Source organism: Pocillopora damicornis, chromosome 3, assembly GCF_964200805.1.
Source record: "Pocillopora damicornis chromosome 3, jaPocDami1.2, whole genome shotgun sequence".
Taxonomy (NCBI): Eukaryota; Metazoa; Cnidaria; class Anthozoa; order Scleractinia; family Pocilloporidae; genus Pocillopora; species Pocillopora damicornis.
In genome coordinates, this window is record NC_142672.1 from 10,577,391 (window position 1) to 10,594,581 (window position 17,191).

Genomic DNA, 17,191 nt, shown 5'->3' on the forward strand with positions numbered 1-17,191 from the left:
CTGTGCTCGACAAATTTTGAGCAACTTTTGGCGTTTGGGGCAAATTTTTGCAGTTCTAGCAACCTAGAGAAATTTTTGCTTTTCTGAGCAAGTGAATAGATTCAGAGCACAAAAAACGAAAAAGTCAACGATTTCATAGAAAAGGGTAATTTAGTACTATCAAATGAGTTGATAAAGGGTCCTCAATAGAGTTCTTCAATCCCGCGATCCCGACGGTTTATGCCGGCCAATCCCGATCACGATCATACAATTTTGTCTTAGTCTATTTCCTAACCATAGGAGGAGGGCCATTTCGGTGGGTGATGATTTTCTCAACCAGCATTGAACTTTTGAAGTCTATGATCACCGTTAGGCGTAAGTTTATCTCTTTTCACCAAAATGATAATATCGTTCATTTTAGAAGTTTTCAAAGTAGTTGTTTGAATAACGTACGCTATAGTCTCGGTAACGACTTCTTCTATAAAAATCACCGATCACGGACAAACGCATTACAGACAGGTCGTTATCAAAGAACGAATAAATAATGTCAAAAAGTGCATTAAACACAAAACGTGACGGCAATCCCATAGTTTCATAACAAGGGAGATAAAGAAGAATTGACCTAACACATTCAGCTGTTGAAGCGAATACTTCCTCCGCAGCGGGAACCTCAGTCTTCTGAGGTGAAAATCAGCCTCTCGCTCCAAAGATGGAATGTCACCATCATCACACGGGGAATCGCACTCAAATATTCTATTTTCCTCTTCGTCTTGTTTCCCGCTGTTTTCTTGCTGCTCCTCGAAGTCAGAGCGTTCGAGGCTGACCGGTTCGCCAGGCTGTAAAAGTCTCTGATAGAGGTACGACGGGGAGTTCCAGCTCTTGCCATCGTTGTTTATGCCCAGTCCCTCATCTTCTGTATGCTCTGTGGTATTTAAACACGAATGTCAATGTAGCTACAAAGCTAATGTCTTCGTGTTTAATATAATAAAATACAATAAAAATACAAATTGTAGTAGAAATAGAAGATTTACATGCCTACCAAATAATACATTAATAAAATATAAGATACTATAAAATAGGATGTAATTAACGATATATATAAAAATACATGCTTGTGATATTCAAATGTTAAAATTGACAAAACTAAGAATTTTCCTCTTAAATTCATATAAATCCTCGCAAGCTCTCAGGCCATCAGACAGGGAATTCAATAGTTTAGCAGCCAAGTAATTAAAAGAATGTAGACCATACACTGTTGTTCTCGGCTTAGAAAGTGACAAGATGTGGTGACCACGTAGGTTATAATATGCAGGACGAGGAGTAAACATGGTTCTCATATAAGAACCTAATCGATACTTCGCACGATTCACTGTACAATCAGGAGAACATTTTTCCAATAAACTTCCTCTATATCATTTTCTACTTAATTTATTCTTCTATGGACTTCTGAAAAGCACGTTTTGCTCAAAAAAGCACCACGTGACTAATGCGTTATCCGAATAAAACGAGTTAAAGCCTATTTTTATATGAATTTTCTATTTTCGAAGCACCTGGAGTATGATCTTAAGGTCAGCCTTCTAAAATAGCACCTGCACTGAGATTTTTGTCAAACTTTACCCATTGATTGTTTACCTTGTAGGAATGTAAATTTTGAAGTAAAAAAGGGAGGTCTCAGTTTCCGTTTAGGGGCAGCATTACCTAGTATGCGTATCAAATACTTACTAAAATATCTTAAAATTATAGTTACTAGTTACTACATTCTCGTTTCCAAAAATTGAATTCCTTTTCCTACACAGAGAATTCGTTATATTTATTTTACGGAAAGATAATAAGAGCCCAACACCAATGTAGAGAAAAAAAGATAGATAAACCTCCCCGTTTGAAAAAAGTGACAATTTACCTCTCTGGTGAGCACCGAGCACAAAGAAAAAGCCACCCGAAAATTTTTAATTTCGCGCAGTGGTCGGATGTAAAATCATGCGCAGTAAGGATGTTCAATGCAATGTTAGGAATGACCTTAAAAGTGCAAGGTATCCGTAACATACATAATGGGCATCAAACCAATCACACGCCATTGATTTAAACAGGTGCCGAAAATGGTTCAGCTGGAACAAGAGAATATAAAATGATATCCCCACTCATTTCAAACCTTACCAAAAATACGACAAGGGTCTTCGTTTAAAATGTAAATCAAGGTGAGGGCGTTTTTGAGAACGGAGCTACAAAAGAAATCATAAAACTTATTTGTTCATAAACTCTATTTGCATAACTCTAAAAGGACAACCTCCCACGTTGTAAACGCTTTTAGTCGACGATACTCCTATCATTTTCCATTCCTTTGGAATTTAATTAATCTAATCACGTCTTATAATTTTCGAAGGTAGGGGAAAATACACAAGAGATGTCCCTCCGTAGCACATGTACCATAAACTCTCTTTACATAACACTACAAGGAAAACCTCCCACGTAGTAAACGCTTTTAGATGAGATACTCCTATCATTTTCCATTCCCTCGAAATTTAACCAATCTAATGATGTCTTATCATTTTCAGGAGTAGAAATACACAAGAGATGTCACTCTGTAACATATTTACCATTGCAATTACATTGGTAATAGCAGAATTGCGTTTATTCTATTAAAAGCAAAACCGACCAAACATATTTTAAACAGGTTCCTCAAGTTCATCAATGATCTCCTGTATGCTTGGTCTCGTTTCAGGCTCTGACTGCAGACACTTCCGGATAAGGGCTCGATTCAATTTGTTTTTAACCATGACGACTTGCCGATCACGCCTTGATGGATCTGGCAATTCCCGGATGCACATCTCACAGAGGAGGACACCAAAACTGTACACATCAACCTGAACAAGATAAAGGACGAAAATGAGAGGAAAACACAAAACTGCACTAAAGGTTCTTAAGTTTAATGAGCCAAAGTGTCTCAATCCACATCTGTCTCGAGATTAGCGATACTACTTGGTTATATAAACCCCATGGTAGAATCGATTAGTATTCTTTTGTATTCATGTAGATTAGCCCAACTACCACTGTCAGTATGTCTTTGGATCAAAAAAACCTTAACTCAAAGGTGACACAAGTTAGGCTAATACACACGAGTACAGTACAATACTAATCCGGCCTGCTATTTATGCATACTGTCTATTTCATGTCAACACAATAAAAAAGCCCTGACCTTCTAACAGTAGCAACAAAATTAGCATTGATTAATGTCCGTTACCTTGAGTTTAAGGTGATTCATATACTTACATGCACGTGAAATGCGCACATATATGCAATAAAAAAAATTATAGCTAACCTTGACCGTTTGATTTTTAGTAATTGCTTCAGGGGCACTGTATATCGTGGCACCAGGAGCAACTGTCATGGTTTGATGCATAAAGTTTGCAGTTCCATAATCTGACACTTTGCCTCGCCAATGTTCGCCCTGTCGCCAAAGTAGCACATTTGCACTGCTGATGTCGCGGTGAATAATAGGAGATGGTTGCTTTTGGTGAAGGTAGTTTAGCGCCCGAACCACATCCAGGGAAATAAAAGACATTTCAGCATCAGAAAGAGCTCTCTGTTCCAACAGAGTACGTAAACTTGTTTCCATTAGCTCTGTTACAAACAATGGATTCCCTTCGTCATTTGTGGCTCCGATGAACTGCAGCAAGCAAGGGTGGCGGCATCTTGAAGCAATATCCATTTCTCGTTCAAATAAACTGCGGTTGTAAGGAGAGAGAATCAACTCATGGATCTGTTTCACTGCAACAGAACAACCACAATATTTGCCTTCGACAACACTTCCCCAGCCTCCTTTGCCGAGAAATTTACTTGTCAGCTTAATGTGATCCCGTGGAATGACCCACTCAGGGGACTGTTGTCGTTGATGTTCACGTAACTCATCCTGAGCTGTGGACAGAGTTGTTTCCAATTCATTCATTTCCTGGTCTTTTTCTTCCAGTTGTTCCCTTAAGGCAGTAGCTTGGTTATGTAAATAAGCAATTTCTTCTTGTTTCTGTTGTAGCTGCCCTCGGACGATCGTCATTTGTTGGGTTACATCTCTCAGTTGTCGTTGATGTTCACGTAACTCATTCTGAGCTGTGGACAGAGTTGCTTCCAATGTATTCATTTCCCGGTCTTTTCCCTTCAGTTGTTGCCTCAAGGCAGTAGCTTGGTTCTGTACATTAGCAGTTTCTTCTTGTTTCTGTTGTAGCTGCCCTCGGACGATCGTCATGTGCTGGGTTACATCTCTCAGTTGTCGTTGATGTTTACGTACCTTATTCTGAGCTGTGGACAGAGTTGCTCCCAATTTATTCATTTCCCGGTCTTTTCCCTTCAGTTGTTGCCTCAAGGCAGTAGCTTGGTTCTGTAAATTAGCAGTCTCTTCTTCTTTCTCTTATAGCTGCCCTCGGACAATCGTCAGCTCTGCCAATAGTTTCCTTAAATTCTCCTTAGGTTGATGTTTTTTTTCCCTCAGCTGTTTACGTAAGTTGGTCTCTCTCAACTCTTTCTCTCGAAGTTCTGCTTGCAAACGGGTCACCTGCTCCTTCAGTTCTCTTACCAGCCTGTGACCTACGGCAAAAATGAAATGTTTGAATTAAATACACTTTTTCTGTTAACTAAAACAACAATTTCTCAGCATCTAAATAATTTAAGGGAATTGAGTGAAAGAGAAATCAGTTCACAGATTACGATTCTGCTTCATTATGCACGGTGTGCTCGACTACGGGAATAAAAAATTTATAACGCAACTGAGATATCAAATCATTCGTCTACCTGATGGTACATTAACACAGCTCACTGATCTTGCATACATTTTATCATCATGAATTTGCTCCAGCTTTCCCCGAGTTTCTTGTCTTGCAGCTTTTTCAGGATAACCATCAAAGTCCTTCTCTGGTATGACAGTTTTCAATGGTACAAATGCTGCATAATCTCTCTTACAAACAAACTTTTGAGAGCCAAATCTTTCACCACAGCCAGAACCCACTCTTTCATCCTGGTCAAAGAAGGAAAGTTGAAAAATTGAGGCTTATTAGGTAATTCAATTCATTCCATCAATTGATTGCAATTTATCTACATATCTTCGATTTACACTATTTTTGCAAGAATTACTGCTGTAGATCATCATCTTTCATCTTGAAGTGTCATTAACCAGATGGAACACAATATTACCGTATGCTACAAATCACAGTTTCAGTGGGAATGTTTGTTTAAATTTTTATGGTTCTGAAACCAACTAAAACCGATGTCATTCCTGGCACCCAAACTCCAATTTTTCTAAAACAATCGTTATGAATATTCCTGCGATCGCATTCTGTTTTAGAATAAGAAAAGCTAGAGAGTAGTTTGATTTGAGCTCCTGCCATTTTTAAAAAGAAAATATTTGCATACATGCAAGTTGCTTCTGTGTCATGAAGCTACGTGTCAAGCGCTTTGTCCTTCACTATTGTTTTGTGTTCAAGAATTAATTGAATAGTTTCCTTAAAACAGTGGATCAAGATGCTCACAAGCTTGTTCAAGCATCTCCCTTCTTAATTCTCGATATTCTAGATTCAGTTCTTATTCCTGGATTATCAATAGTTTTGAGTCAAGATTGTAAACTTACTTTTGAGCAGTACTCTACATCTACATAGACATGTACAATTAAGTAAAAAATTATGAATACCTACCAGTTCTAGTCCCGCAACAATGTAAACATTTCCAGCTGAATCAACCTCCTTTCCAATGTATCGCACAGTACCTCTGGCTGGACTATCCTTAATAAAGGTCACAACTCTTTCATCAGTCTTAGGCACTCCATCAATTCCTTGAAAAGACATTTGCTCTGGTTTTATCTTCTGAAATGACGGTATTGAATCCTTAAGACTTGATTTAAGTTTACCTTGAATATTTTCTTCTTTTCTAGCAATGTTTAAAGATTTCAAGTCATCTCCATCTTCTCTAGGTCTTAATTTGTCCAGTCCAACAAAAATCCCACAGTCTGGCTCACAGGTAAAGTATCGCTTCTTTCTAAATGTTCCATCGCATGTTCCTGACCCTGGATGTTTCTAGATAAGTCAAACCAAAGATCATAATCACAAATATTGGAGATTATTGTTATCACTAACCATAATTATGACTTTCATTGTTATCATTATCATTATCATCACTATGGTTCCCATCATAATTAATGAAGAATTTTATTCCATACCCACTGTTCAGCACCCAGTCTGTGACATACATGTGCACCAAGAAAGCAGGACTATAAAATCTTAACAGAAAATATGACATTATTCTTAAAAAGAGATCACACCTTGCACATGATTGTTTGAAAGGCATGTTTTACTATTACATACTATTGAATAATCCATTTAAATCTCCCCTTCAGTCTAATGGTCTCCTAGGAGAGGTAGACATTGAAGAACTCAAAATACTTATGAGATGTAAAAGCAAGCTTTCCTCGGTGTAACATGTTACCTTAGTTGTGTTGCTTTCTGTACATAATTTACATAACATTTGTAAATTGTAACAGCCAGCAACACAACTTAATGTACATAAATAGTACATGAGTACTTACAATGAGTTCAACTCCAAACCAAGTTCCCGGAATGGGTGGTAATACTCCTTTGTACCGAACAATACCAGGCAAAACATTTGAATGTCCTTTCACTTCAACGAAAACAGCACTTCCAGGTGACAATTGTCTGCCAAATGTCATAGGTTTCCTAGCTATATATGTTTCATATCTTCCTTCAGATAAAGTAATTGCTAAAAGCAAGTTGGTTTCTTCCTCAGATGGTCCTAGTTCTGCTTGCAAATGTGTCACCTTCTCCATTAGTTCTCTCACCAGCCTATGACCATTTCCTTTTTGCTTCTCTTTCTCTGTCAGTCGCTGGTCTGTTTATAAGAGGAGAAATCTACAATTTATTGTAAGTATCTGATTTTGTGCTTGGCCAGAAGTGGAAGATCTATTTTTGTTCCCTAATTGAATTCTTGTGAGCCCACAATCAGAATATGTCTTGTGTCACTATACACCTAAAGCTTCAGTGTTTCGATAAGTCCATGGCAAAAATGAAATGTTTCAATTACATTCACTAATGTATGCCAAAAGAACAATTCCTCAACATCTGAATGTTTTAAGGGAATTGAGTGAAAAAGACACCAGTTCACAGATAACAATTCCGCTTCATTATACATGGCAAGCTCAACTACGTGAATAAAAAATTTATAATGCAACTGAAATATCAAATCATTCGTCTACCTGATGGTACATTAACACAGCTCACTGATCTTGCATACATTTTATCATCATGACTTTGCTCCAGCTTTCCCCGAGTTTCTTGTCTTGCAGCTTTTTCAGGATAACCATCAATGTCCTTCTCTGGTATGACAGTTTTCAATGGTACAAATGCTGCATAATCTCTCTTACAAACAAACTTTTGAGAGCCAAATCTTTCACCACAGCCAGAACCCACTCTTTTATCCTGATAGAGGAAAGAAAGTTGAAATATAATAGCTTATTAGGTGATTTGTTTCCTTCGATCAATTGATTGCAATTTATCTACATATCTTCGATCTACACTATTTTTGTAAGAATTGTAGCTGGAGATCATCATCTTTCATCTTGAAGTGTCATTAACCAAAAGGAACACAATATTACCGAATGCCATAAATAACAGTTTCAGTAGGAATGTTTGTTTAAATTTTTATTCATGACGACTTCAACATGGACAAAGTGTGTAATTCTACGAACCTCACTTGAGTGGGGTTTGTGCATATGTATGAGCACTGTTACCTAGTAATGTGTGATGTATTTTACATCATGTTCCACTGGGAGTCTTAGATGGAAGCTGTGTGGTAAAACCTGTTTGGATGCGGTCTGAGAAACTAGGATAGATCGAGAAATTCGAAGTGAACTACATCTGGTATTTTGACTGTAATTTGGAAAGCTTTGTTTGCTAAGTGGATAAAGACAAAGCAGGTGTAGTTTAGAAAATGGTTTTGATCTTTGAAATTCATAAAGATTTTGTCCAGGAAAGATTATGCAAATTCACACCTGAAATTGAAGCGAACCGTAATTTGAGCTTTTTGTTTACATAAGTTTGGGTGATATTTAAAAGTAAAAGGTGGTCTTCTTAAAGCGAAGACATGGTTCACTGAAGGGAAAGGTTTCTTCGCTTATTTTCCAATCAGGCAATGTTCTATCCCTGATCTCTCGTGGATCACAAACTCGGTGATTCCACTCCACATTCCAGCTGTCAAAGGAAACGATCACATAATCATCGTCTACTTCTTCAACAGTGCATGCACACCAAACTCCTTCTTCATCAACTGCTTCAGCTTTGAATCCCACAGTTTGTGGAAACACCATCACCTTTTTAGTCAACCGTGTGTTTAGCTCATGTGATCAAAACAGGTTTGTGATCGATAAAGCCGGTCAACTTGTTTTGATGAATCTGCAATTGGTCGCTAGGATACTTAGTGGTGTCTAGTGTCCCTGGGTAATTCTAGCGCCTTATTGCACACGTGTTGATTAAAACAGGAATTCTTAATGAATTACACACTTTGTCCGTGTTGAAGTTGTAATGGATCAGTTGTACATTTCTGGATGGTTCTCAAACCAACTAAAACTGATGTTATTCCTGGCACCCAGACTTCAATTTTCTTAAAACAATCATTGTGAATATTCAATTGCCATCACACACTGTTTTAGCATAAGAAAAGCTAGAGAGTAGTTTGATTTGAGCTCCTGCCATGTTTAAAAAGAAAATATTTGCATGAGAAGCCCTTTGTCCTTCACTGTTGTTTTGTGTTCAAGAATTAATTATACAGTTTCCTCAAAACTGTGGATCAAGATGCTCACAAGCTTGTTCAAGCATCTCCCTTCTTAATTCTTGATATTCTAGCTTCTGGAATTAACTGAATGGTTTCCTCAATATTGCAGATCAAAATGTCCACAAAATTGTTCACGCATCTTGCCTCTTAATTCTCGATATTCTAGATTCATGCAGGTACAATTAAGTCAAAAATTATGAATACCTACCAGTTCTAGTCCTGCAACAATGTAAACATTTCCAGTTGAATCAACCTCCTTTCCAATGTATCGCACAGTACCTCTGGCTGGACTATCCTTAATAAAGGTCACAACTCTTTCATCAGTCTTAGGCACTCCATCAATTCCTTGAAAAGACATTTGCTCTGGTTTTATCTTCTGAAATGACAGTATTGAATCCTTAAGACTTGATTTAAGTTTACCTTGAATATTTTCTTCTTTTCTAGCAATGTTTAAAGATTTCAAGTCATCTCCATCTTCTCTAGGTCTTAATTTGTCCAGTCCAACAAAAATCCCACAGTCTGGCTCACAGGTAAAGTATCGCTTCTTTCTAAATGTTCCATCGCATGTTCCTGACCCTGGATGTTTCTAGATAAGTCAAACCAAAGATCATAATCACAAATATTGGAGATTATTGTTATCACTAACCATAATTATGACTTTCATTGTTATCATTATCATTATCATCACTATGGTTCCTATCATAATCAATGAAGAATTTTATTCCATACCCACTGTTCAGCACCCAGTGTGTGACATACATGTGCACCAAGAAAGCAGGACTACAAAATCTTAACAGAAAACAAGACATTATTCTTAAATAGAGATCACAACTTGCACATGATTGTTTAAAAGGCATGTTTTACTATTACATACTATTGAATAATCCATTTAAATCTCCCCTTCAGTCTAATGGTCTCCGAGGAGAGGTAGACATTGAAGAACTCAAAATACTTATGAGATGTAAAAGCAAGCTTAACTTGGTGTAACATGTTACCTTAGTTGTGTTGCTTTCTGTACATAATTTACATAACATTTGTAAATTGTAACAGCCAGCAACACAACTTAACAGACATAAATAGTGCAAGAGTACTTACAATGAGTTCAACTCCAAACCAAGTTCCTGGAATGGGTGGTAATACTCCTTTGTACCGAACAATACCAGGCAAAACATTTGAATGTCCTTTCACTTCAATGAAAACAGCACTTCCAGGTGACAATTGTCTGCCAAATGTCATAGGTTTCCTAGCTATATATGTTTCATATCTTCCTTCAGATAAAGTAATTGCTAAAAGCAAGTTGGTTTCTTCCTCAGATGGTCCTAGTTCTGCTTGCAAATGTGCCACCTGCTCCATTAGTTCTCTCACCAGCCTGTGACCATTTCCTTTTTGCTTCTCTTTCTCTGTCAGTCGCTGGTCTGTTCATAAGAGGAGAAATCTACAATTTATTGTAAGTATTGGACACTATGCCTGGCCAGAAGTGGAAAATCTATTTTTGTTCCCTTATTGAATTCTCATGAGCCCATGATTGGAACACTGATGTCTTGTGTCACCACACACCTAAAGCTTCAGTGTTTCAATATCTCTACAGAAAAAATGAAATGTTTCAATTACATACACAAATGCATGCCAAAAGAACAATTCCTCAGCATCTAAATGTTTTAAGGGAATTAAGTGAAAAAGACACCTGTTCACAGATTACGATTCTGCTTCATTATGCATGGTGTGCTCCACAGTATGTGAATAAAATTTATAATGCAACTGAGATATCAAATCATTTGTCTACCTGATGGTAAATTAACACAGCTCACTGATCTTGCATACATTTTATTATCATGACTTTGCTCCAGCTTTCCCCGAGTTTCTTGTCTTGCAGCTTTTTCAGGATAACCATCAAAGTCCTTCTCTGGTATGACAGTTTTCAATGGTACAAATGCTGCATAATCTCTCTTACAAACAAACTTTTGAGAGCCAAATCTTTCACCACAGCCAGAACCCACTCTTTTATCCTGATAGAGGAAAGAAGGTTGAAATATAATGGCTTATTAGGTAATTCATTACCTAATACCTAGTGTCATTAACTAGAAGGAACACAATATTGCTGAATGCTACAAATCACAGTTTCAGTGGGAATGTTTGTTTAAATTTTCATCGATCAGTTGAAGATATCTGGATGGTTCTGAAACCAACTAAAACTGATGTCATTCCTGGCACTCAAACTTCAATTTTTTTAAAACAATCGTTGTGAATATTCCTGTGATCGCATTCTGTTTTAGAATGAGAAGAGCTAGAGGGTAGCTTAATTTGAGCTCCTGCCATGTTTAAAAAGAAAATATTTGCATACATGCAAGCTGCTTCTGTGTCATGAAGCCATATGTCAAGCGCTTTAGGTTCCTAAAAACAGTGGATCTGGTTTCTTAATTCTTGATATTCTAGCTTCTGTAATTAATTGAATGATTTCCTAAAATTGCATATCAAGATGTCCAAAAAATTGTTCAAGCATCGCACCTCTCAATTCTCTATATTCTAGATTCAGTTCTAATTCCTGGATTATCAATAGTTTTGAGTAAAGACTGTAAACTTTCTTTTGAGCAGTACTCTACATCTACAAAAACAAAGTCAAAAGTTATGAATACCCACCAGTTCTAGTCCTACAATTCTGTAAAGATTTTCAGCTGAATCCACCTCCTTTCCAATAAATCGCACAGTGCCTCTGGCTGGACTATCCTTAATAAAGGTCACAACTCTTTCATCAGTCTTAAGCACTCCATCAATTCCTTGAAAAGACATTGCCTCATGTTTTCCCTTCCAAAATGACAATATTGAATCCTTCAGACTTGATATAAGTTTATCCTGAATATTTTTGTCTTTTTTGGCAATGTTTAAAGATTTCAAGTCACCTCCATCTTCTCTAGGCCTCAATTTGTCCAGTCCAACAAAAATCCCACAGTCTGGCTCACAGGTAAAATATCTCTTGTTTCCCAAGGTTCCATTACATGTTCCTAACCCTGGATGATTCTAGATATGTTAAACCACAGATCATAATCATTAATATTGAAGATCATTGTCATCATTAACCATTATTATGACTTTCATCATTATCATCACTATGGTTCCCATCAGAATCAGTGAAAAATTTTATCCCATACCCATTGTACAGCACCCAGTGTGCAACATACATGTACATGTACATCACACTATCAAGAAAGCAGGATTATAAAATCTTAACAGAAAACATGACATTATTCTGAAATAGAGATGACACCTTGCACATGACTGTTTGAAAGAAGTTTTAATATATACTATTGAATGAATCAATTAAATCTCCCCTTCAGTCTTTAAGACATTAAAGTACTCACGAGATGTAAAAGCAAGCCTATCTTGGTGTAACATAGATAGTAACTCAGTTGTGTTGCTGTCTGAACGAAATTTACATAAAATGTAAATTGTTACATCCAACAACACGACTTATCTAATGCATGAGTACTTACGAGGAGTTCAACTCCAAACCAAGTTCCCAGACTGGGTGGTAATACACCTTTGTACCAACCCTTTGTACCATTTGTAAATTGTAACAGCCAGCAACACAACTTAACGTACATAAATAGTGCAAGAGTACTTACAATGAGTTCAACTCCAAACCAAGTTCCCGGAATGGGTGGTAATACTCCTTTGTACCGAACAATACCAGGCAAGAACTTTGAATTTCCTTTCACGTCAACGAAAACAGCACTTCCCTGTGACAATTGTCGGCCAAATGCCATACGTTTCCTATCTATGTACGATAGGTATCTTCCTTCAGAAGAAGTAATTGCTAAAAGTAAGTTGGTTTCTTCCTCAGATAGTCGAGTCACATTCTCCGTAGGACATTCAAGACGTAATGATTTACAATTAATTCCAACAACAGCTACTTCAGTTGAGTCTGTAGGCTGTTCAGCCTCAGGAACATCTTCTAATATCTCACCTCGCAAAATTTGTATTGGTGTAGACTTCGTCGTAACGCCGAGCGACAACATGGTTTTTTCACGTACGCGTCGGACACAATCTCGTAGAAGAATATACTTAATACTGGGGTCTTCCATTTTTTACCGATTGTTAAGGAACGACGATTTCGCCTTTACTGTAAACAAACCAGGCATTGACCCCGGTGAAGGAGGAAGGACGCCATCTCTTCTAAGAAATATGTTTAGCCTCGATCTCATGAAGAATGGGTATGACCTTTTTTAAAGAACATTTACGTCATCTTTAAAGAAAGTTTGGTCTACAATCCTCTTCTTAATCCTAGTGATGATGGATTTTATGTGATCTTTACCTGATTTCAATTTCTGAAGAACACCTTTAGATTATTCTAAACCTATTATTAAAAGAAACTTAATTCTGAAAATTGCAATTAGTAAAAAAATTGTTATCAACTTAGTTAAAGACGAACTGAAGATCATCCTCGTGGGTCGATTGCAGAACCAGCGCGTCACAGTTAATTTATCTTTATTCTGCAGCATCACCATTGCTTTCAAATTTTCAAATCGGATCACAAATATTTCAAACTATTTTCATTTTCCCATGAAATCTCATTTTTTGCATGTTCAAGCCCGTTCTACACACATTTTGGAATCAAAGCTGCGAAGAACTGGGTGCCCTTTTACGAGTCTTTCCTGGTTTCCTAATGAAATACAGTAGAATTCCGCTGATTCGCACCCCCAGGGTTCGCAAACGGAAAATGGTTCGAGTTAGCGGGGATTCGAGTAATCTGTTGGCCCAACTGTAATCGGCAACTTTTGACGTTTGGGGCAACTTTTTGCTGTTCTAGCAACCTATTGAAATTTTTGCCTTTCTGAGCAATTAATTAGATTTAGACCACAAAAGCACGAAAAAGTCAACGATTTCATATACAACTTCACTTTCTGCGAATTTCTTGAATTCTAATCAATCTTTAGAACACAGTCTGTCACTTGACCACGTTTCGCTGACCTATTCAGATCCTTATCTGTTGTGTGTGCCCGGGGACGAAGAATTTGAACCTTGCCTGGGTGGGGTGGGGAACTGGAATCGGAACTGTCAAGTCTTTGTAGCGGAATAAAATCGAGGAATTTGAGAGTTTCTTTTAATTTTCCAAATTAAATATATTTATTAGCACCTTATGGTCTCTTTAACTCTTCTGATTGCTTTCCGGTCACTGTTACTGATGTTTTCTAGCACTGTGTCGGTGTACGTGGTGCAACAAACCATCAAGTATGACCTTTATAGTGTAGTGTAAGCGAGCAACGAACAAAAAGTAATCCAAAATGAAACCTTGGTTAATAGAAACACTCTTGAAAAGCGAAAACTAATCCTAGTGAATAAAGTGAGTTTCTTGGATTCTTTCAACATCTTCGAAAGAGTCAAACACTTATTCATTTTCAAATAATATAATGACATAAAAGTCGCTAATTTCAGTAATAATTTCAAAAATACTATAATTGGAGAGAAAATTCACTGACTTTGACGAATAACATTAGTTAAATGAAGTAAAGCTTTACAAAGTTGATACAGCAATCTAAACAGCGTATACAACTGTAAAACTTTTCCCGCAATTTTATCCTGAGGGTCTACATTGAAGTCTAACCCTAAACAACTATTACAACGTCAGTCACCAACAACAGTTCTTTTCAGAACTACACTCACCCGGACGATCACACTACACAAACTACTGATACTCCTGGGTTCAAACCATTTACTTTACTACGTTCACTTGGACGACAGAGCGAACGACTTGCGAACAACTACATCAGTCACGCAATTATTGTCAGACGAATACGACAACAACTCTGGTTCAACCACCGCTGCAAAGATCTTGGTCTCGTTCCGGCCGGACTTCGACTTAGGTCCCCGTTGAACACACAAGAGGCCATCCAGATCGTCAAATCCACCTGCCGACGACTGGTCAAAGCGCGGATTAACGACTGTCACAGAAGACTCAACCACTACAATAACAAATTACAACAACTACTTGACAAACTGGAACAGCAATTACCGACTACCTTACTCGACACAGTCACAGCTATTGCCGACAGAAGAGCCGACAAAACGAGTTACCAAGCTCGTGACAAACATCAACAAAAACTGACGAGACTTCAACATAACAAAGACAAAAGACGACAAAGAACCGACGACAACTGGGTCAGGAACATCTCTTCCCGTCCCCTTGACAAGACTGAGACTCAAGTACTATCTTACGGACTGAAACACTCAGTGACGCCTAAACGTATACCGACCGAGTCTATTGTATCTAGTGTTGAGGCGGCTCTTTCTCGTCAACGAGACTTATCAGAACCTGCCAAGGACAACATCAGAAGTAGAATTGCTTCCACGATACAATCAGCCTCTATAACTGACAGCAACTTAACCAAAGACGAACAACAAGCACTGAAACGACTGAAAAACGACAAGGAAATTGTTATACTACCAGCCGACAAAGGACGTGTTACTGTTGTTATGGACAAGACTGACTACTATGACAAAATGGACGCACTTGTTAACGACAAACAAACTTACGAATTACTTAAACGTGACCCGACGCCAGCACTACAACGCAAACTCAACAACAAATTACTTACGCTCAAAAAGACTGAAGCCTTTGACACTCAACGCTACTACCGGCTGAGGTGCTCTGTACCACAACCACCTAAACTTTACGGACTACCGAAACTACACAAACCTGGGATACCTATGCGACCTATAGTCTCATTCTGTGGGTCCCCGACGTACCAACTGTCGAAATACCTTACGACGATACTGCAACCACTGACTGACAAATCGAGACGTAAACTACAATCTACTGAGAACTTTATTGACGCTATCAAAGACGTACAGATACCTGACGACTACAAACTTGTGTCTTTTGATGTGAAATCACTGTTCACCAGTATTCCACTTCAATTGGCTCTACAGTGTACTGAAATCGCTATCCATCAGTCTACTGATGCACTACCATTACCGACAGAAGACATTATGGACCTACTTAACCTCTGCCTTACATCGACTTACTTTCAGTACAACGGGAAACACTACAAGCAGTTGCACGGAACAGCTATGGGGTCGCCGGTCTCCGTTGTTGTCGCAGAAATTGTGATGCAAAACATCGAGGAACGCGCCCTTGCAACTTGCCGACAAACCATACCGCTTTGGTTACGCTACGTAGACGACACATTTACCGCCGTACACAAAGACGAAATTGACGCTTTTCACAATCACCTTAACGAACAAAACACCGACATTCAGTTTACCAGGGAGATCGAAGAAGACGGCAAGCTTCCTTTTCTCGACTGTTTGGTAGGCCGAAACAACAACGAACTACGAACAACAATATACAGAAAACCGACGCATACCGACAGACTTCTTGACGAATCATCCTACAACCCGACTTCCCACAAAGCTACGACTATCAAGACATTGACAAGACGAGCGCAACTTGTTTGCAACACACCGAACAGTTTATCTGACGAAAGCAAGTACCTTGACCGTGTTTTTGACAAAAACAACTACAACACTGACTTCATTAGACGAAACACTCACAGGGTGACCGACACTACAGAAACTAACAGGGACTCCACATCTATCACGACTACAGCTACTATACCCTACATCAAAGGCACTTCTGAGGCTATCGCGCGGATCCTACAACCTTACAACATTCGCGTAGCTCACAGGCCTATAACTACTTTACGACATTTGCTGACCAACGTTAAAGACAAAGACGAACCCAACAACAGACAGGGAGCGATTTATAAGATCGAATGCTCCGACTGCCAGGCCTCCTACATTGGTGAGACTGGTAGAAACCTTAACACGCGACTAACTGAACACAAACGATCTACTAGAAATGGCGATGTAAACAATCACATTTCTGAACATCACCGACAAACTAATCACAGAATCGACTGGGACTCTGCTAAATGCTTAACCTACAGTACAAACTACTTTCAACGACTGACTCTGGAAAGCTGGTTCACTAACTTAGAACAGACGCCTCTCAACAGATGTCAACAATTACCAGCACCTTACAAACGACTCATTAACGACGTGAACAAACCGACAAACAGACCGACAAACAACAGACGGATCGAAACCGACCAATGACTGTTAACAAACTCTACATGAGTCTTCCAGCCAATCACATAACGGCTAAACAGACCAATCACGTTCAACAGACCAGACTTTATAACATCATCGACTGACAACTATTCCTTACTTGACTCTGAAGATGACTATCGCACAGATAGTCGAAACGTCAGTCACCAACAACAGTTCTTTTCAGAACTACACTCACCCAGACGATCACACTACACAAACTACTAATTACATTGGTAATAGCAGAATTACGTTAATTCTGTTAAAAGCAAAACCGACCAAACCTATT

The 17,191-nt window shown here is 38.3% G+C and overlaps 1 protein-coding gene across 1 annotated transcript; it reads right to left on the minus strand.

The window, feature by feature from the left end:
• Positions 1 to 944: 944 nt before the first annotated feature.
• On the minus strand, positions 945 to 13,128 carry LOC113671105 (uncharacterized). The gene is given in 11 exon segments (XM_089201706.1): positions 945 to 2,840; positions 3,296 to 4,554; positions 4,759 to 4,981; positions 5,655 to 6,032; positions 6,542 to 6,861; positions 7,226 to 7,448; positions 9,008 to 9,385; positions 9,895 to 10,214; positions 10,583 to 10,805; positions 11,437 to 11,814; positions 12,420 to 13,128. Coding segments are annotated over 11 exon segments (4,359 nt in total). The 5' UTR covers positions 12,879 to 13,128; the 3' UTR covers positions 945 to 2,642.
• Between the last annotated feature and the right edge of the window lie 4,063 nt (positions 13,129 to 17,191).